Source organism: Dioscorea cayenensis, chromosome 7, assembly GCF_009730915.1.
Source record: "Dioscorea cayenensis subsp. rotundata cultivar TDr96_F1 chromosome 7, TDr96_F1_v2_PseudoChromosome.rev07_lg8_w22 25.fasta, whole genome shotgun sequence".
In the NCBI taxonomy this organism is placed as follows: Eukaryota; Viridiplantae; Streptophyta; class Magnoliopsida; order Dioscoreales; family Dioscoreaceae; genus Dioscorea; species Dioscorea cayenensis.
In genome coordinates this window covers 3,764,583-3,786,868 of record NC_052477.1, presented here as the reverse complement: position 1 = coordinate 3,786,868, position 22,286 = coordinate 3,764,583, and the positions used below count along the sequence as shown (strand labels likewise).

At 34.4% G+C, this 22,286-nt stretch overlaps 2 protein-coding genes across 2 annotated transcripts; both read right to left on the bottom strand.

Annotated features, from left to right (window-relative positions):
- Window positions 1-8,280: 8,280 nt before the first annotated feature.
- On the bottom strand, window positions 8,281-9,840 carry LOC120265586 (protein DMP2-like). The gene is made up of 2 exons (XM_039273528.1): window positions 9,531-9,840; window positions 8,281-8,751 (listed from the first exon to the last, which is right to left on the bottom strand). The coding sequence occupies exons 1-2, from the start codon at window positions 9,748-9,750 to the stop codon at window positions 8,420-8,422; spliced, it is 552 nt and encodes a 183-aa protein (XP_039129462.1). The 5' UTR covers window positions 9,751-9,840; the 3' UTR covers window positions 8,281-8,419.
- Window positions 9,841-10,304: 464 nt separating this feature from the next.
- LOC120265008 (cytochrome P450 734A1-like) lies at window positions 10,305-21,616 on the bottom strand. The gene is given in 8 exon segments (XM_039272944.1): window positions 10,305-10,872; window positions 11,298-11,655; window positions 12,780-13,024; window positions 13,380-13,541; window positions 13,544-13,750; window positions 13,752-13,969; window positions 20,981-21,214; window positions 21,508-21,616. Coding segments are annotated over 8 exon segments (1,950 nt in total). The 3' UTR covers window positions 10,305-10,455.
- Window positions 21,617-22,286: the final 670 nt, after the last annotated feature.

Sequence of the window (22,286 nt, the reverse complement as noted above, 5' to 3'; positions counted from 1 at the left end):
TAAATATATAATGCAGGCATGATGATTGATATATATATATATATATATTATACCTATATTTTTTTAATAATATGAAATAAATAAAAAAAAGAAGTAAAGGTATGAATGCATGCAAGGAAAGGAAGAGGTGCGTACAAAAACAATAATATTTATAAGCGATGGCATTTGGGATGCACAGCTGTGAAGAAGCGTCCTTTCCTTTGCCCTTTGGATGCATGAACATTAACAAGAACTTTCTTTTGTATTCCCTGTTTCTCATTCTTTACATACAATTAGCTCCTGAAGCTCTTTTGACACCCAAAAAAAATTAAAAAAAAAGAAAAAAAAAAGAACAACTTCTCTGTGAGAGTGCGTGTATATATATATATATATATATATATATATTACTATATATAGATATTAATTAATATCTATTTTCAAAAAACATAGTAGGTTTGTGTGTTTTCCGTAAGTGACGAGAGTTGAAATCACGAGTAAAAGCACATTTTTGAAAAATATGAGTAGTGGTTACGTGCAGATAGTCCACAACCACGTATATGGTGTTCTCAATTCTCACTTGCTCACCGATGCTTGTGCATGCTTCTCTTTTTTTAAGTAGCTTAATTATCTATCTCAGAAAAAAAAAATCTAAAAGAATTATATATAAATAAAATCTTTATAAAAAAATATTTAATAAATTAATAATTTTTTAAAATAATATTTTTCTGTCCTTCAATATTGTCAATGTGCTAAATTAGTAATTTTACTAAATACATAAAATAATAATTTGTTTAAAACCCTCTACAATCCAATAAAAAAAATAAATTAATAATTTATTAAATATATCGAAACGGTACAATACAAAATTCATAAAATTGAAGATTTTAGAGTCCTTCTATTTATATTCAAATATACTAAACATTTTACATTATATTTAATTTTCCATTTATTAAATTAAAAATTATATTCAAGGTATACTAATGATTTATATAGAAGTTTAAAATATTCACTGTCCAAGATTTATTATAATTATAATTATTTTTTTGTTTTAATACAATAATTTCTGACAAAATTTTTATGGGAACTATGGCCACTTTTTTAATTTTAAATTTTTGTAAAAAAAATAGAAAATCCCACCACAAGTTATGCCTTATGTGTGCATGGATTACATATAATTGGTTTCTATATTTGTATTTGCCTTTGTTTTCTTGATTGTATAAACTATAAAAACTCTGTCTAAATTAATAAATATTTATTTATTAAAATAATAATCTTTCATGGTCACAAGAGTATTATTTTATAGAGATTTTGTTATATATATAGATTGCGTCCTCTAAGAACATTCATAGATTTTGTATCTACGAACGTTAGTGTTGAACCATTGGATTGAAATCCAATAGTTTGAAATTCATTCTACAATTCTCATCCAAACTTTACAGTGCAGATAAATAGTATTATTGTGATTATGAGTTGTTGCACAGCAAAAGGTGGCAACACAGTATTTTGATCTGAACTTTCGGATCATAATCGTAATAGTAACTCAATCAATCTCTGTAGTCCATACCAATTTCTACTAATACTTTTAAGAGACAAAATAAAAAACAACACAACGCCCACCCACCCATTTGTTAACCTAGGACAAGTTTTTGGCACGGTTCACAAACCCATTTGTCTTTGTCTCTCTCTCTCTATCTCTTCCTTTTTATCAACTACAGATATTTTATTAACGTCCATAGTTGATGTATACTCATATATATATATATATATATATATATATAGACAGAGAGGAGAGGAGAATAATTTTTTCATTTTTTTTGTCAATCAAACATGGACAAACCACGTCTCAATGAATTGCATAGATTGTGTGAGGTGAGATTTAAACATGTCTTTTTAATAGGATACAGTTATCTTAAATAAAAAATTCAATACTTATAGACCAAAAAAGTTAAAGTGGTTCGGTTGAAATTCAAATAACTGCCACCTCAAAAGTTGAAAATTCTTGGCTTATCAACATATTTATAAAAAATAAAATAAAATAAATCAATGATTTCTAATATACTATCATAAAAAAAACATATTTATTATATACCCCCACAAAATATTTATTAATTTAGTTATATACTTTTATAGTTTAAAATTAACTTATAAATTATATAAATAGGTATTATTATTATTTTTGCTTTATAAAATAAAAAGTAAATAAATAATAATTTAAAAAATTAATTGATTTTTGGCCTCCAAGAAATATATAACTAAGCAATAATGATTTACAAAAAATTATAAATAAACATTATTTTTTAACTTTTATTATTTTGTAAATATGTTGAGAAAATAATTTTCAGGGCTATACCACGAATACAAACAAACCTTTAGGTAAAACTGTTAAGTCTGATGACGTGGATTAGCATTATATGACAAGCCAAGGTGTGACATGGCAAGAGGATGGTGACGTGGCATGTGATGTCTCATCAAAGGAAAATGTGACTATGATGATGATGATGTGGAGAAATATTAATGAAGCTTCAAGGATTATGAAGATCAAGGTGGAGAATTTATTCAGTAGATATTTCTCTCAATGGAATCATGTGATGTTCAACTATTTTAAAAAAGTGCATCGAGACTAAAGGATCTCTTCAAGAAAGGTAAGTTTTATTTTAGGTATGATTGTCTATCTTTGGTAAGATCTGGGATGACAATTCATATCTTTAATAGAACTCCTTTTTAGAAAGATCTATTTGAAGAGAGAGGAATATTCTATCATTGGCAAGTATTCAAGATCATGAAGATTGTATGAAGCTATTAGAAGACACAAGTTAAACTTAGTATGAAGCTATTAGAAAACACAAGATTTAGTTTGGTGTGAAGCTATTTGAAGACACAAAATAAATAAGGTAAGAAGACATGCCAAGGAGATTATTAAGACCATATTTAGCAAACTCAATTTCAAAGAAGATCCAAGAGCTATCTATGGGCGGAACTATTCATGGAGACTAGTCATGTGAGGAGATTGATTGAAGATTGCATGAGATATGATTAGAGATCTGGAGATCCAAGCATGGGTGATTGAAAATCATGCTTGAAGATATTGGAGACTAAACTTGGATGAAGATGAGATCAAGTTTAGTAACAACATTCCCATGAGTCAAACGAAGATTATTTGGGAAGACCAAACTTGGGCCAAGTTTGGAAAGAAGATCGGGAGATCTTCAGTGGATATCTTTGGTGAGATGGTCGCGTGTGCCTTGGTGGGCACGTCCGTCGGGAAAGGGAGACCTTCTGAAGTGACATGCGGAAGGAAGCACCGCAGCGTGAGGAGCTCGGTCGAGTCAACTCGCTAAGAGGCGAATCAAGGGAATCGGGAGGTCAAGGTGGCGTATTCGAGCGTAAACCCGCTAAAAACTCGCCATGTTCGAGAAGGTGGGTCATGTCATGCAATCGGTGTTGTAACATCTAACTGGAAGATGTCCAAGTTAGAAAGCCATGGAGAATTTCTAAAAAGAGGTAATCAGATTAGACGCCAGAAAGGGCCTATATAAGAGATCCAGCTCGAAGATTTAGCATGAGCCAACCAGTGAGAAACTTTTTGGTGAGAGTTGAGTGTGTGGCCATCGGGCAATCTTGAGAGGATGTTCTTTGTATTGTGAAAGTGAGAGAGTGTTGTACTCATTATTCTTATACCTGTTTTAGTGGATTATTTCTCTGGGCCTGGCCCCCAAATGTAGGCAAGGTTGTGCCGAACTGGGTTACCAATTTGTTTATCTCCTTTCTCTTGTTTTGATTGTGTGTATGTGTTTAATCCTTGAGTGAGTTTTTGAGTGAACTTAGCACATCACACCCCCACCAGAACCATCAAAAACATTGAATATGGTCAACTCAAATAAAGGAAAAAAAATATAGTTTGGTGGTTATTCTCATATTTCATCCAAAAAATTAAACAAAAAAAAAGGGATCTATAGCTATTCATATAAATATCTCCATTCTTGGTGTTTGTAATTTATCAAATTTAAAAATTATAATTATTTCTAAAACATAACCTTATTGATACATGAAATAGATTCCATCTAATTTCTCTTGAGGTTATATCCTTATTCTATGTGAGCTAAAATTTGACCCCACCTCTTTCAATAAAATATGAACACTCTTCACAAATTTATAATTCACATGAAATACTTGGTCAAAATAATTTAATTATATTTATGATATAAATAATAAATTAAATTAATTAACTAAGTCATATTAGTCAACTTTATTTATGAAATTAATAAGATTCAAGTCAGATACAGGAGCATATGTCAACATTTGACACTTCTAGCATAGTTAGTGGCTGGCCATTATATTTTGACCTATGAATATGAAATTCATATAATTTTATATGAATTTGAATAATGTGAATCGAATATAAATGAATTTAAGTCAACAAGGAACTCCATTTATTTTATCATGCATCGTCATCATATATATATATATATATATATAGATATTAGGAGGTGAGGTTTTTTTTCACTTATCTGACCTCTAGTCCAATTAACTATTTATTATAATTTGTTATAATTTAATAAAAGTTATCAGTAGATAAAAACTTATTTATTTATTTATATTTTTTAATCATTTTAACTTTTATATATAACATTATTTTTTATAAATATAAAAAAATTCACATTACTGTAAGGTTCACTCTAATCCTTGACCTCTACTCACCAAGAGAAGTATTATACCAACATGTTTTTTTTAGAAAGATGATTAGTGTTTTGACATTTTGAATTATGACAATTTATATAATAAAGTTTCTTTTATAAAAATATTTATTTATATAACTATCATATTTATAAATCTGTAATATTTAAAAAAATAAAAATTTGTTTCCATAAAGGAATCTAATATGCTACATATAAATCCCAAATAGTCATGCACACAAATGTGTGTGTGTGTGAGTACATTGATAATTCTTGGTTTTAATTTGCATAGGTTATATATGTAAAAATAAGTAAATACTAAATGCCATACTAAATCAAGGAAGGAAGATGGAGGAAGGAGGAAGGTGGAAACAAGAAACAAGAAACAAAGTGAGAAACATTGATGATGCATTGATTTTTGCTTGTTTTGTTGGGCAGTTAGTTTTGAGATATTATATTCAGATGGCGGCCATCGTTATCCTTCTACTTTTAATAATATATATATTTTCTCCTTCTTCTTCACTCTTTCTTTATATATATATATATATAATATTGTAATATATATTATAATATACGTAGGTATGTTCTGGATTTATTGAAACTGATATGCTTGAAAAAAAAACTTCAAGTCAATTCTGTTGAAAAAGAAATTATATCTTAAAAGAAAGAAATTTTATCATGATTGAGGAGAACATGATCACATCTTTTGAAAAAAAAAATTATATATATATATATACATGTGAGAATCAATCTACTTGAGACATTTGTCGATAACAATTCTACATGCATCCTTAAATCAACAGTTGGATTTGAATCCAACAACTGTAAATCATTTATTGATGTGTACGGTACCATAAATAATATCGTAAACATTACGTCAAACGATATAATGAACAGTGTTATAAACAACGGACGCCCATATATCAACTGTTGGATTTGAATCCAACAATTGTAGATCATCCATTGGTGTGCACAATAACATCAAAAGTATACGGTAAACAATACTATGAACAATAAAAAAGGGATGAAAAGTATAACCCTCAGTCACTGTTCCATCTTATTGCTGTCCACTCTCTGTTTTCACCGTTGTTTATGCCTTTCTCTTTTCTCTTTTGCTTTTTTTTTTTTTCTTACTTTTGCTTTCTCTACAAACAGGCTATTAACATCCACAAGAAAGTATTACTTATATATAATATGCCATGAATAAAGTTTTACGGATAAAGAAATTTCCAAAGGATTTTGTGGATGTTTGTTTCTCTTTGTAACATTTGTTGAAAAAAAAATAACTATTTTACGGAACTCTCAATATATGCCCTGAATTACTTTAAAGTCCATGCCTCCCAAAAATACAGGTGGACCAAAACACCCAAACAAAATCTTCATTTTTTATATTCCAATTTAAGTTTTTGCGAGCTTTAACAGTATATGTTTCTGAACATGATCTCAATGTAAATTCTTATATAAGTCAACATCACAATTAATACTAATTCTTAATTTGATTTTCATTATCATTTATGTCTTTCACCATCATATGTTTCACTGAAAATGAAGAAGCATTTCGATTTTTTTTCTATGACATGCTTGTATAATTAATATCATTTATTTAATATTTCTCTGTTCTTTTTTATTTGTCAATTTTATCTAATTCACACTAATTAAAAAAATAATTAAAATTTATTAAATTTATATTAACTTTATAATATTATCCTTATTTAAAATATACTTTGAAAAATATATAGTTGAATATAATTTATTATAAGTTGTAGAAAAACATTAAATATAAACGATAAATTAAAAAAAAAAAACAATATTTAATATTATATAAATTTTTAAATGTACAAATAAAAAAGAACAAAAAAAGCTTAAAAAATATGACAAGAAAAGAGGACGGAGTACTTTATAAAATCATAATATAATTGTTGAGAGTAATGATTTTGTTAGCTACTCATATATTTTTTTAAAAAAAAAGAATGGATCATAATAAATTAAGATAAAAAATTAATCAATAAATACTTACAAAAATACTAGTTAGAAAAACTTTGGTCCATAGAGCAATGAAATCCTAGAATGTCTCAAATCTATTTTTCTTTCTTTATCTTTTCTTAAAAACACACATTTTTCATTAAATTCTGCCTTTTTGGTCTTTATTTCTAAATATGTTTTCTTATTCTCTCACTTGTTTTGAGTTTCTTATTTCAAATTTATTTTATTATTTTATTATTTTTTTAACATATATGTATTGATAAGATGGATAAACCACTTGTTAGAGGGCTCATATACATTAGGCCCATATTTGTTTCAAAACATTTTCACTAAAAGTTTAGAACCACATTGCCTAGCTACAAGAACTTCATCCACTTGATATATAGTACCATTTATTATCCTTTAACCTTGCTTTAGTGGTTATGCTCTCTTACGCGAAGGCGCAGTAATAAAAAACCCTTGTATGCTATGTTTTTATAAAGTAATTAATGTAATATTTGTATTTTGTCTTTTTTTCAATTGGATTTTTATTTTTATTTTATATTTAATAAATATAAAAATAAAATCCATATTTAAAATAATATAATATTTAAATTTAATGGTTAAAAATGAAAAAGAATTAAAGTTGATTAAATTTGTTAATGATAGGAATATATAAAGTACGAAGAATATTCTTAGAATATTTTATTTTAGAGTCACAAATAGAGATGTCGGTAGGAGCAAGCTGAATTTTTATATGCTGAAGATTCAAATATAAAGTTTTAGATTGGAGATGGCCTTATAGAGCTCTCAATATCCAACCCCGAGACATTAATGGGTCAAAAACAAAAAAAAAACAAAATTAATTTGTTCTTATTTTTATTTTCAAATCTTTGTATTTAGAAAAATTAATTTTAGCAATAGATATTATTTTAAGGTTTTGGGGAAATCAAATAAATAAAATCAACTGATAATAATAATAATAATAATGAAAGATTAATTATAAGTCCCTGAAAGTTTCAAAGCTTACCAGACAAACTTTCTAACATTTGAATTTCTTAGGCAATTCCTCATTTTTCAATCACTACAGCTTACTCCGTTAGTTTAATCCTTTTATAGAGAACTCACCCATACCCTATTTAGATATTTTTGTAAACAATGGGGCCAAATTAATAATAATCGAGTAGTATTTACTATACATTATGTATCATTTAATATTAAATTCATTTTTGTTTATCTTGAACTCTTCATAATACAACTTAAACAAATGTTTTATTCAAAACTTAAACAAATGTACTATATACATCTAAATCAACTATAGTGTTGGACAAATTAATCAAATCAAACATGTTCATGTAATTTGGAGTAACTAATGGTCTCCCATTAGTCAATTTGAATGTATAAGCTTATAATTTTTATTTAATAAATTTAAATTTTTGTGTTAAATCAAACCCATATAATATACATAATTTGTATCAAACATCTTTACCGCTAATAGTATCAAAATAAAATATATATAATTTTTATCAATCAATTTTTAGGAGTCATCACACTAAATTAGTCCTGGACAAGTAGTAAAAAGTTTTTTTAATAAAATAAATCTCTCTCAGCATTTAGTTTCATTATTTTTTTTTTTACTCATAAAATTCGAACTCCAAACCACCCAAAAACAAATATTTATCAAATCTTAATTCCAATATATGACCCATATACAAACAACATGAAATACACCCTTGGCATACATGAAAACATTATTAAATCAAGTTGATCAAGCAAATGACTTGCAATAAATATAAATCCAAATATTAGTCCTGGGCAGGCTGTGTTGCAGGGTAGCCAATTCCATGGCGATTATTAGGGAAGAGCATGAAAACAAAGCTAGACAAGCCACCAACAATGGTAGGCAAAATGGTCATTAACGTCTTCTCCTCTGTCTCCAAAGATGGGTAGAAACATGACACTGTATTATTATCCAAAAGAGCTATCACTGCAAACACCACCAATGCCAAAGATGAGTGAACAAAGTCCCCAAACCTAAGTTTGTACTTTGAGAGATCAATTGATCTTGCATTTGGATCAGAAAAACTCCACAGCCCTTTCTTTGTCACAATGCCATAATATACTTTTCCATCACTTCCTATACATAGATTTTGAAGGGAAAAAAAAAATTAGTAGAATTAAAAAATATCATTCGCTGCTAATGTGATATTAAAGTCTGTTTAATACCTGAAAATTTGAAATACACAGTTTTCTATGTCATTATCTAGTTTGTTTTACAAATAAAATAGATGTGCAGCATAAAAAAAGGTAATTAAAGTATAACATTACTTTATAAATTTTTAATACACTAGACAGGTAGTATAAAAGTTGTTTTTTTTTAATATTAAAATCCATTTGAGACATGAAAATTTGAAGCATATAGTTTATCGCATGTTTGTTTTGTAAATAAGGTTGGAGTACAACATAAAAAAAAATAATTAAATATAACATAATTTTATAAATTTTTTATACTCTAGTAAACAGAATTTTTACCAAATTACAGTATAATTGAAAAAACAAAATTATTTTTAATAAAAATAAAAATCAACAAATTACTTTTAATATATCTAATCTTAATATATAAAACAGAATTAAAATTTTGTGGTGCAACTCAACCACTAATACTATGTTGTATTAGTCGTGCTATTATTTATTTATTTTTTAGCAATATGGACAAACCACCATATATATATATATATATATATAGTCTCTGTTTACGCTTCAACTATGAACTAAGAAGAAAATGAATTATCGATCTCCTGTATGAGATTCAAATGTTTTACAGCTTAACCATCTAGACGGTGGCCTTATGTTGTTATCGTCTACAAATTAAACTTATTAATTCCATTGAATATAATAACAAGTATTATGACAAACCTGTATAACTGTCAGTGAAGGAGGAGAAACAACAAGAGAAGCTGCAAACAAAGAGAAGCAGACCACTGAGGTACTTGTTAAATGTGTGGCAATGGCCGGTGTTGGTCAACAATGGGTTCAAGAACTGGAACAAGAAGACGGTGCCCGTCGGAAGAAGCTTAATAAGATCGCCAAAGCCTTTGAATGTCAGGTCACCGATACTCGCTTGAGTTTTCGACATTCTTATCTGTGTGATCACCTTCTTCTTCTTCTTCAATTTTTATTTCAGTATATTTGTTTTGAGTTCTCAAGAGTGTTATTGTGTATGTAATATATATATATATATATATATATATAGAATGATGCAATGGTTTCAATGGTTTTGCTTGCACGTTTGATTGGGAGAAGTGAAGCAATATGGTTTTTGCTTTTACACTCTTAAATGTATGAGTTTGCCTCCAAGCAAAACTCTCGTGCCCCTTTTTTTTTAGTATTTTAGTTGCCATCTTTTAGATTAGATCAAAAGAGGAAGCGTTAGTGTATTGAAGTTTATGATGTTTACTTTTGAGCTAAATTATTTGAGATGTTATAAGTGATTGGATTAAAATTTAATTAACCACCCGAACCGATAAAACTTGTTCGCTTTATATATTAAAAAGCAAAGCAAGCAATGACTAAATTGATTTCAAAAATTTCTAATGTTGAATAAGACTCACATCATATAAACAAACAGATGTTAATCAACTTAAAAAACATCTTATTAAAAATAATCACCTATTCGACATTCATCGATAACAAATCCTGAAATTTCATTCCTATCAAAGTTCAATTCATGAGTACAAAAAAAAAAAATTCTGATTCAAACAAACAAGAGAGAAATGGTGAATAAACCATCCAAGAACTTGGTCAGTAAATAATATACACTACATTCAAATTACAAGACATTTTAGATCCTTTTAAAAAGGACCTGGGCACCAAACTGAGGTTGCAGAGTTAGAAGTAACATTGGAGCATGAACATAAGAAGGCGACACACTGAACTTGAATTTCTGCAGAATCATTGCTACTGCAACTTTGGCCTCGACAAGCGCTAAGTTTTGGCCAACGCATATGATAGGCCCTTGTCCGAAGGGGAAGAATAGTCCTGTATAATGAGCATTGGCTTTGGAGAATCTAGATGGATTGAAGTCATTTGCATCGGCGCCCCATGTGTCTGCATCACGATGAATGGCGATTGTAGGAATGTATATTTGCGTTCCTGCAGGGACATTAAGTTTTCCTAGCTTGACATTTCTTGAAGTTAATTTGTTTAGTGCCACAGCTGGAGGGTATAACCGGAGTGTCTCCTTCAGCACTATGCCCAACTGTTTGGCAATCAAAATGTGATCAACTATAACAGAGTAATAGACTGGTAAGAACAAATGTTCTACAATGTAGACGAGATTTCTCATACCAGTTAATTATTTATCAAGAGTTAATTAAAATACTGGAAACAATCACCGGATACCTCACTTCATGTTGTTGTTATTTTTACTGTGAAACTGTCCTGAACTAACTCATGATTTTCTAGATTTTGTAATGATTCACAAACTATAGAAATATAAAAGCTTGCAAATTTGGTTTCTCATTAATTGAAAACAAACCCTATAGAAATATAGCACCTTTTGTTGAAGATAGTCAAGTTTTCTATCAAGTACTGAAATTTATTGACACCATGAGTTTTGGTTATATCTAATTCACCTGGTTATCATTATGGGAAAATTTACAAACTTGAAGAAACTAGGCTTACCAATTTTAGTTTACTCAAATCCTCTGCATTTGGAAGGTTTTCGCTACCGCATACACAAATGACTTCCTCTCTTGTCTTTGATTGCCAATCTTGGTGCATGGCAAGAAGCAGTATGACCCAAGTTAAGAGGTTGGCTGTGGTCTCTTTTCCAGCAAAATAAAATGTCTTGCACTCATCTATGATTTCTTTGATCCCAATCTGTTCTTCTCCTTCATTCTTATTGGCAGAAAGCATTAGGCCAAGTAAGTTCTGAGAATTCTCACATTCCCTACCTCTCACTTGAATCAGGTTCTCTAAAGACTCATTGATTTTCCTACTTAAGCTCCAGCGTCGGCGGTTCCTTTTTGTTGGCACAAACCTGTCACAGTAAGACATCCTACTCTCAGAGGTGATTCTATGACATTTTGTCGAAAAATAACTTGGGCCTAGCATGGCTGTCAGATCGTGAATATGAAGCCACCAAATTACTACAAGTAACAACAATATTGAGACAAATCAGAAGTTCAACAATTCCATATCTTTTTAAGTTAAACCACTAGTTTTTGACTTTTAAGTTCTCCATAGCGACGTGGGATCCATTTATATTAACAATGAACCATGGATACCAAATTAACTGAAGTATTACCGTTACCCTTTACTGCCAATAACTTTATTGAACCCATCTAATGTACTATGAATAATAACATGTAGTGACAATGAAAGAATAACTGGCAATCAGTATGAAGGTAGTAAAAAAGCATTCCTCAAGAAAAATAGAAGATGAGAAAACAGATAAAAGAGAAAGTTAAGAAGAGACAAGGCTTCTAAAAAATGAAAAGGGAGAAAGGAAATGTTTACAAAGATAAAGGTTAATAAAGAAAAAAATTTGAATGCTGAACTTGTAAAATTAGCTTAATGATCTTGATGTAAAAGAAAAGGGAGTTCAGCATTAAGGTCAGCCAACATATGGTGGAAGGTGCAAGATCCATTTCCCACCTTTTCATTGGATGTTTAAACCTTAGAACTTAGTTTCTTTTTGGAATTGAAAACTTATAATATCCTTGAATCTGCAGTATCCATATTCAATCGGACTTTTTTAAAATAGACAAGTCATCAAATTCTAGATTGCACAGCCCAATCAGGCATAACTTGTAACTTGTCCGGCAATTTAATTAGGTTTAATATTTCCAATACGTACAGTGAGCAGAACCAAATTTCATGATTTGAAAATAATTTCACATTTACCATTGATTGCTGATTTCAGATGTACATGATGTAAGCAATCCTTAAAGCACAGATAAGGTGGACAACACAGAAAGACACAAAAAGTTCATGTAGGCTTTGTTAGAAGTCTAGTTCATGGTTCAAAAAATTAAGAAAAAAAGAAAAGCATGTAAAACTAGAAGGCATCAAACAGAAAGGAGCAAACATATCAAAGGCTGAGATTTCTTCAAGAAATTTAAAAGAAAAATGACAACATGATCACAGCAAAGATTGTTTTACCTAAGAGCTGGAATGTACAGGCTTCTTATCGAAACAGAAACAAGTAACATTAGCTCCTCTTGCCATTGGAATATTTGCTTTCCATCATCATAACTACTGCCAAAAGCCACTTGAGAAATGACATCTGCCGTGAAATTGTGAAAGTCTTTGTGCACATCGACTTCAAACTCATAGCTATTTTCACCATTCTTCACCCACTTCTCTAGCATCTTCAAAGTGCAAGCTGCAATTGTGGGCACCCAACACTAAAATGAAATCATAACCAGATCAGTGACACGAAAAATCTCTTCGACAATGAAAAATAAACATAAATACATTTCTTTTTAAGTATTTATCAGCAAATTGAAGTTGCCATTCAATCTCTGACTCATATGCAATTTAAGCAAGACAAGCTTGATAAATTCTAATTCTAATTCTAATTCTTGCAATACATGGTCTTCCTAAATGTTTAGATTTTTTCAATTCAATGCAATGAAAACAAAGAAAAAATTATGAAACACGATGAATCTATATAAATACATGAATAGAACTTCACAGAACCCAACAATCACAGCAATGAAAAAGATAGAAAAGAAGAAGAAATCCAAGAATCTCACAAACCTTGACTCGCTCCATATGAAAGGCAGGGGAGACGATCCTGCGGTGCTGAACCCATTTGGGTCCCTTCAGCCCCACCAAACCCTCACCGAACAACTGCCTAGACACCGGATTGAACCCCGTCTTCTCAAAATCTCCACTGGAATCCATCAACACCGCCCGGAGCCAACGCTGGATCGCCGATGGCCAGCCCTCGGCCTGGACCCGAACCAGAAGACGAAGATCCTTCCGTACGCCGCCGACCAGGCGTGGTAGTGTGGCGCAACCCGGGAGACGATGTCATGGTGAAAGGATGGGATCGGGGAGGATTGTGCACTGGCGATCAGCGCACGGATGTCACTTGCGTTGCCGGAAGGAGGACGGCGAGGAGGGCCCGCGGACACGTTGGGCTTGGAAGTGGAGGTGGAGACGATAAGGGCGCCATAGGAAGGAGTGGATGGGTTTGAGAAGGAGGTAGAGGAGGAAGGGGAGGAGCGCTGCGAGGGCGAGAGCAGCAGCCATGGATGCTCCGAGTGAACTGAGCTTCGGAGCTGAAGGATGACGAGCTTGGGTTGACCAGTGGTAAGAAAAATTTCTCCATTTTCGGGGTGCTTCTTTGCAAATGGGAAGTTTTTTATTTGTTTTTTTTTTATCACAATTACTTAAATGCGGTTTTTATTGATCAAAATGGTACTAGAGTCATTTTGTCAAAACTATTAAATTATTTTGAAAATTGCCTATTAATTTTGAAAAATGTTTTCTAATTTAATATGTTGAATTGTGATTTATTTATGTCAATCAACCTTTGATCTATTTACATCGAATTCCTTTATCTCGAGTATTTATGTTATTATTTTCGAAGTAAATTTAAATTTTTATTTTTTATTATAGTGAGAACACACTTGTTTGAGATATTATTTTTAATACATTTTCACATAATTTATTAATATTTTATTTTAAAAAAACTATATTTGGGATTTATAATAAAAGAGATCAAAATTGATAAGTTGATAATTACTGCTTTAGATATAATCAAAGGAAAATTACTGTTCACCAATCGTAATTTTTCAAAAACTTCCCAAAAACCCCCTCCTACTTTTTACACAACCCGATGACCCTTCCGTTAGTGTTTAACTTCCCTTTACCCCCACCGCTCACTTCAAATGGGTCCGTATGTCAGAAATCTCATTTTGCCCTTGAAAATGGTGGGAAAAAGTGCTAAATCACATCATGTCCAACCTTTTCAGGGTTTTCTCGCTGGTTTTCGATGACAACGCCTGAAGTTGCATTACATCTTGTTCTTCTCCTCATTTCTCCTCATTTGGTTTGTTCGACTTCGCTCGCGGTTTTCAGTGTCTGGTGAGAATCTCTTCACGCTATCATTTTCGACCATTCTGTGTGTTTATTATGGAGGGTTTTTGTGGTAATGATAGATGTAAATCTGTTTTCGAGAAACGAGTCCGGGTGAAGTTTATCATACCGAAATATATAAATCGGTTTCTCCAACGTAAAATGAAGTTGATTTCCATCGGATTGTCAAGTGCACTCCATCTTCAAATGAGATGTAGTCGATCTTGTTGTCGAGACGCACGATGTGCCATTGTCGAATCCCTCATCGAAAAATCCAGTTCAGTTGTCACAAAAGTTCTTCTCGTTTATGGTTATCTAGTTGTATATTTTTAAATACTCGTTTAACTCTTTGCTATTATCCGTTTAAATATATTACAAATTTGTTTAATAATTGTCGCCTCCGCTTTAAATTTATCTTTCACCGTTTAACTATTCATATTAACGCGTAAATTCTCAAAGTCTCGCCTAAAATATTGATCTTTTTTCGCTTTGAACCCGAAGTGTTGGCAGTGGCAAGTGGCAGGACATGGTATCCCGTGCGATAAGAATTAACGACTGGCATTAATTTTTGCGCACGGTAACATAAATATCCCGAACACCCGCTCGTCATGATCGATCAATCTCCCGGTCCCATGCGCTTTCCTTTTTTTCTCGGATATGAAGCGTCAACCTGCTTGTGGACTTCACACCATAAATGACAAGGAAGAACCCTTCCCATGGACAACCACTCTCATCGCTCCCTCATCTTCCTCCTCCTCCTCATCATCATCACTCGCTTGTGTATGATATTCACTGGAGTCGACGAAAAATTTGAAGATCATCTCTATATTAAAGGATGTCTCATGATCCTCCTTATCTTGAGAATCAATCGCCCGTAATCACGTAACAAGTTAAACTATTTTTTTCTTCCCCAAGTCGAAATTCCCGCATAATTGCCTAAATGCAGAGGATTCCCCAGCTGTGGATGACGGGCAAACAATTAAGCAGGCATTTCAACTTGGGCAAGAAAAGAAAGTTTTTCACTTATTGCTTAATTGCTGGAGGATTCTCTAGAGGAGGAAGATCATGAAACATCCTTAAGACGGAGTTGATATTTATCACTGAGAATTGTTCTTACCATTTAAGAATGTTTCGTCAGTGTACAAATATTACTTTCTATGTTTAACTCTCAGGATCTTCACTTAAGTCAGACCATGACACATTGATTAATAGACGTTTTTATGAATGTATTTGCTTAACCTTTTTAACGCTTTATGCTCTACGTTGTGCATGCTCAAGTCGATCGCGAATGTTGCGCAACCGCAGTGAGCATTCGAATGTACTGGATACTTGGTGAGTCAAACCGAAATCTTAATAGACGAACGAGGGTCGACTCGCGCGTGTCTGAGGTCCGAGAAGACGTTGTAAATGTTTTATTTTAAATGAAACAAGCTTATTTGAGTGTGAACTTCTGATATTTAATCAGATTCTCCATTTTAAACAAACAAACTTATTTGAGTGTGAACTTGTGATAACTTGTGAAATTTAAACAGAGACATAGTTAAAACAATTTGAGAAACAAAAACCAGCATTGTAAACAAAAACAAAAATTTTAAACAATAATCGATTTATTCTTTAAACAGTGACAACGGTGTTTAAGCAAATACATAAAGATGTTTAAACAAGAACTCCGAGAGGTACCCTATCTTCAACGCATGTCGTGAAAGCATTCAATTTAAAACAATAACATATATTTTATAATGCTTAAAACCACTATATTTAAACGGTTAACATATTATTTAAATGATATAGAATTTATTTATACAGTTAACCGTTAGTTTAAACACTATATGTATCGATTTAAACATAAAAAGCTTGACGTTTAAACAGAGACTCATGATAAGGTGAGAACTTTTCCTTCAAGCGATGACAATATGGCTTCCTCGGGACAGTGACATATATTTCCTTTTTCGCCCTGGGATGGAGGAAAAAAATACCGCCCAATCACATCACGCCTAGTCTAATCTTTTACGCATACAATCCAGCACTTTTTGTTTCACTTTTCTCGATTGTTGTTTGTTCTTTACATCTTCTTCTTCTTCTTCTTTTTTGTTCTTCTTTTCATTTGGTTTGTACGATTTGGTTTTCGACCGATATATTATGGAGAGTTTTTGTGGTATTACTAGATACAACGGGAGGGAAGAGTGCTAATGTTCACGGCTCGGACTTCGGGAGTTGGTGTTACGAGATATGCGAGCGACGACGCCTCGATGTTTCCCTTGTCGTGGTGATGTTTCCCTCGACTCCGAAATGGACGTGTCACGCTGCACTCCATCTTCAAATGCTACCGTAGTTGATCTTGTTGTCGAGACGCATAATGTGCCATTGTAGAATCCCTAAACGAAAATGAGTTTTTCTCATTGTAAGTTCCTTCTCTTTTATTTGATCTAGTCAGTATAGGTTCATTATTGTTTAAGTATGTCGACTCATCGGTTAAAAATCTTGTACTATTTGTTTAAGTTAATTGTTCAACTGCTTTAACTATTTAATTTAACGCTTAAAAGTTTACTTTATCACTTAAATGACTATTCTCTCGCTAAAATATTGATCTTTTTCATTTAACCGAAGTGTCATGTGAATTCGGGATTCGCTGAGCGCTCCCGCTCAACCCCATGCGTGACTCTCGACGGCGTGGGATGCCTTCCTTCCTCATCGATCATTCAGTCGTCGTCGTTGGATATCGACAACGTTTGATCGTGTTGAACATTTCAGTGGACGATTTCAAAAATATTTGCAATCAAACGGAATTTTGACTTCAAATTCATAAAGAACGAAAAACATCGAGCGACTCGGGGATGCGCCGGGATGGTTGTCATCGCGCCTTCATGCATTAAAGGAGTATAATAAAAATACTTTTCAAAAATCAAGACAATCAACCTGGCATACACTTAGCGTGGTGGAATAGGTTCAAGCGCCACATCCGAAAGCGCCCAAAAACTGGGGTAAGCGACGAGTGATTCGTGGCTCAACGACCGCCCTCGACAAGGCCATCGACATTCGTGAGGACATGTTGCAGGGAACATAGTGTCCACATACCATACAAGCGTGCTTGGTTGGGAAAAAGAGCACGCCCGGGTGGTCCTCGACTAGCAATGACATCTCCGACCCACGATTTTGTTGCTTTGGTATGTGGATAAGGTAGTCGAGACAAACCCCTGCAAAGATCATGCGATCGTGGAAAGAGACGGTGATCGCTTTTAAACGTGCATTCTTTTCTTTCGCAGCGTGTATTGTGGGATTCAAGAGGGCTTGCAGTCGGGCCGTCATGCTTGCTCGATGGTACCCACCTCCTTGGAATGTATCGGGTACTTCACCGCGCCACATGGAAAGATGGAAACAATGGTTTTATCCACGCCGCATCTCGGGTATTGTCAACAACGAGACTCGACGCCAATCGACTTGGTTCATATCCAACTTAGGCGATGCTTTTATACTGAGGAAGGAGATTATCATGAGATAATTACCTTCGTGGTCGGACAGTCCAGGGGCCTCTGAACGCAATTGCGAGAGTCTTACCTTCTTCGCCACACGTTCATTCTGCTGACATTTGGAGGCTAATTTTATGAAAAGCCAATGTCGACTTGGGAAGGCATTGAGGGAGGAGTGCTGGTCTATATGCTTTCGCATTGCGTGGGCATCCACGGCTAAAGAATTAGATGATATCGTGAATGAACTGCATGCCACATCACCCGAAGCCCATCACTGATTGATTAATAAATCGGATATGGCACATTAGTCGAATTATCTGCTCGTGAGGTGATCGTTGGGGTGAGATGTATTCAAATGTCGCGAGTCGTTCAATGCTTGGATCAAAGAAGCTCGTCATTTCATCGGTGATCGAAAAATGGTCGACTCCATAAGGTCTGCGATTGTTGGTTTACACTTAACATTTAGTATTACCCTTTAAAAATTTCCATATTTGTTTAATTAAAATTGTCTGACTTTAAATATTAATTTAATCGCTTTAAATATTTACCCCATCACGTTTAAAACAAGTTTACCAATTATTTAACCATCATCGCTCTTTGTTTAACCTTATTTGCCGTGTTCAAGTTGATGCGCATGTTATGTAAATCCCGGCGTGAGCAAGCGAACAAATGAGAGACCTACTTACGCCCGCATAAACATTCAAGGTAGAAATAATTGTCGAGGTTAGCCGAAATCTTCATGTTGGTCGTTGTGTCAATGATCGCTACTGGCGATCGACCAATGCAAAGAACACCGTAGACAAACACCAACGCTCATCGATTTATTAGCGGCTACTTCACCGTCGACAATTACAAATCAGGGCGTATAAAGAAGCTATATTCCTCATACCCGACGTACTGACAAGCCTTCGGACGGAAATAGTGAGCTTCGCTCAGAAACCGCCAGCGACGAAGGCACCGGGCGCCTTAGACGAAAAGAGGATCGAGTCGCAAGCTGCTCGATGTCTCGCGAAGTTACATCGCAGCCCTACCGCCACGGATCCCGTCACAATCGAGATCTTGAAAATGAAATTGTCACGACTAGGCATTGTAAATAAGTCGACTTCTAAAGAGAAACAATCTGAATTGAGTGGCAACTTTTCATATTTAAACAGATAAACTCTTATTCTTTACAGTGAACGCATTTATTTAAACAGAGACAGTGTTATTGTAAACAGAGAAACTGTAATTTTTAAATATTTCACACTGATATTAAAACGATAGCTGGTAAATTTAAAGAATGAAACTGAAATTAAACAATGAAGTGAAACTGAATGGAATTTAACCTGATTTACATTTGAAAATAAACAAAATTTACATTGAGATATACAAGTCATGTTCTTCGAAAACAAAAACAATGAATTGCATTTGTCCTGGTTTACATTCGAAAAAAAAATTTACATTGACATATACAATTCATGTTCTTCGAAAACAAAATTTAACCCGCTTGTGACCACCCCACTTTCTAATGGACGCACGCGCCTCCCTCCCTAAGTATGCGGGTAACATACTTTAATCTCATGTAAGGAACGCCCTGCTCTACCGTGAGTCGTAGCTTCTCATCGAAAATGTAATCGCTCGATAAACCGCGATGACATAGACTCGCGCAATCGACGCCTCCTTGTTTTTCGGCGCGGGTTTCCTTGTCGTGCACTAGTGGGTACTTTGAGGTCGACCGACCGAAATCCATATCGACTACAAATGTCGAATAGATTCCACCGTCGAGATACGCAAGTTGAGATTAGAATACCGATTAAAATACCGCATACACTATTAATCTGACATAATTTATTAAAGAACCTACCATGTCCAACGCGCTTTTTCGCACTCCCGCGCATGAAGAATAACGCCTCGATTCTTGTTTATCATTGTCAAGGACTCAGGACATGGAAGTGGCCATTCATGATTATCGGAGGATGACAATCTCAACTTCATGCAAGTCAGCGACGGCATCTCCGATCATAGCCATAGTGGTTTCATGTGCCGTCCTCGCTGACATAAACAGCGCCAATGGTCGGGTGATGGAGGCGCCGCTTTCTTGTAAGGATATGGCACTTGCTCAGCGATTTTTATATTATGCATACGAAGCGCCCATCACATCATCTCGCGACCATCTCCTTCCCTCAAGTAGAGTGTATAATTTGTCCCTGCGTGAAGCCGATAGCTGTCATTCTTCCACACGACAAAGGCCGAGGTTAAACGATAATGTATATAATTAGACCATATCAGAATATTTAAATGATATTATCAATTTTCAAATGATATTATAAATAATTAAACGTTAAATAGATAAATTAAATGATAATATATAAACATTTAAACACTATCATAAAAACTTTAAACTTACTCCGTCCATACTGGCACTGAGGAAGATCCTCATCAACTCCTCGCCAGATTTGTTAAGACGCCGATCGTCAACCCATTTTTTTCTTCTTCGCAACAAAGACTCTCCCGAGCCGCCTTGTCCCATTGTTGATCGCCTCGATCATCTCTCTCGCTTCGGCTCGGGGTCTTCACTGGGCACTCGTCGCTGAGCCTTAATCGCTGCTCAGCACCAAAGCAGATCTTCCTTCGACGCGGATGACGACAAAGATCAACCGCAGTACACATCCTTACATGGTTGTTGTTGTTGTGGGATTGTGTCCGGCTCAGCGGGACGACGGCGACAACATAAACCGCATACATATCCTTACATGGTTGTTGTTGTTGTGGATCAGTGTCTCGGCTTCGACGCTGGGACGCACGACAAAGATCAACCGCGATACATACCCTTACATGCTTCTTCTGCTGCAGGGATCGCGTCCTCGCTCGACACGGTGATTGTCTGGCCACTCACCACTGGGTCACTACGAACAGATTCAACCCATCTTCTCAACTCAGAATCCACTCGAACAAAGATCAACCCGGGAGACACACCCTTTAGCTTGTTCTTGTTCTTCGTGATTGTGTCCGCCTTGATGCCAAGACTTCCTGCAAAACCTTGCCCACCGAGTCGGGATTTCGCTAACAAGAGAGTAAACGATCTTCTCAACCACGCAATGAATACCACATCATCTACGACGCTCCTCCACTCACGGCCATGTCATCAATCCGACATGCACTCAAGAATAAAGATTAGTCACGATGGTGTTGCTATTGTTTCATCGTCACCGGCGCGGAGACAGTAGGCAGATTGTTCTCCTCTTTTTCGCAAGTCTCTTCGAATGTGGCCGCTTTTGAACGGCTACCTCGACGATGTCGCTCGCCTTTAAATTCGACGCCTCATTCATCCCGGTGTTTCATTACTTTAGAGGGACGGCGCAATGATCGACGAACGCCCTTCCAGCCGCTTTCAACACGAGAGACAAGCCGAGGAAACTCGGTCATCAATATCCGCACGCTCAGCATAAGAGTCTGCACCGACATCTTCGCCCTAACGCCGCTCGGTGGGGCTCACATCGGCCGGAGGGGCCGCCATGGCTCTGGGGCCGCCACAACGGGACCGCCGCTGCCGTGGTAGGGGTTATCAACTGGCACGTGAGGGGAGGGGTTCTCCTGGCCGAGGAATGCGGCGCTGCGTGGACTAGAAGTAGGAGAACGGGCGCCGAGCGCACGACAGAGGCCGCTCTCTCATCCCCGCCTTCGAGCAAGTGGTTCCCGAGCAATAGCATCCATCCGCTTTACTGCCCCTAATAAATATTTCTTCTACAAAGATTCGTCGAAACCAAATTTCGTGAAAACTAACATATGTAAACTAAACAATTTCAAATAAATCATCTCATTTTTAAACTATAAAAACTATATTTAAATAGAGTTTTTATATATTTAAACATTATCGAATATATTTAAACGGAGAACGAAATATTTAAACCTTTTATGTAATAAATTTTTAAAACTCAGAATAATAAAGTTAAACGCTAAATAATATGTTTAAACATTAAGGCTTCATAAACATCGTCTATGATTTATTACCCTTTTCCTTCGAGCGACGACATGTCGAGTTTCTACCATCGCTGCTTCCCTAGAAGTACTTTCACCGTAGCACAAAGATCATCTGGGATCTCGCCGAAATGGACTTTCTTTCCCGCTCCGGCCA

What these genes read in the sequence shown, in the direction of transcription:
- LOC120265586 (XM_039273528.1), bottom strand. Translation starts at nt 9,750, where the DNA reads ATGTCGAAAACTCAAGCGAGTATCGGTGACCTGACATTCAAAGGCTTT. An exon ending in CTTCACTGACAGTTATACAG is followed by an intron (nt 8,752 to 9,530) that starts GTTTGTCATAAT and finishes ATCTATGTATAG; the next exon opens with GAAGTGATGGAAAAGTATAT.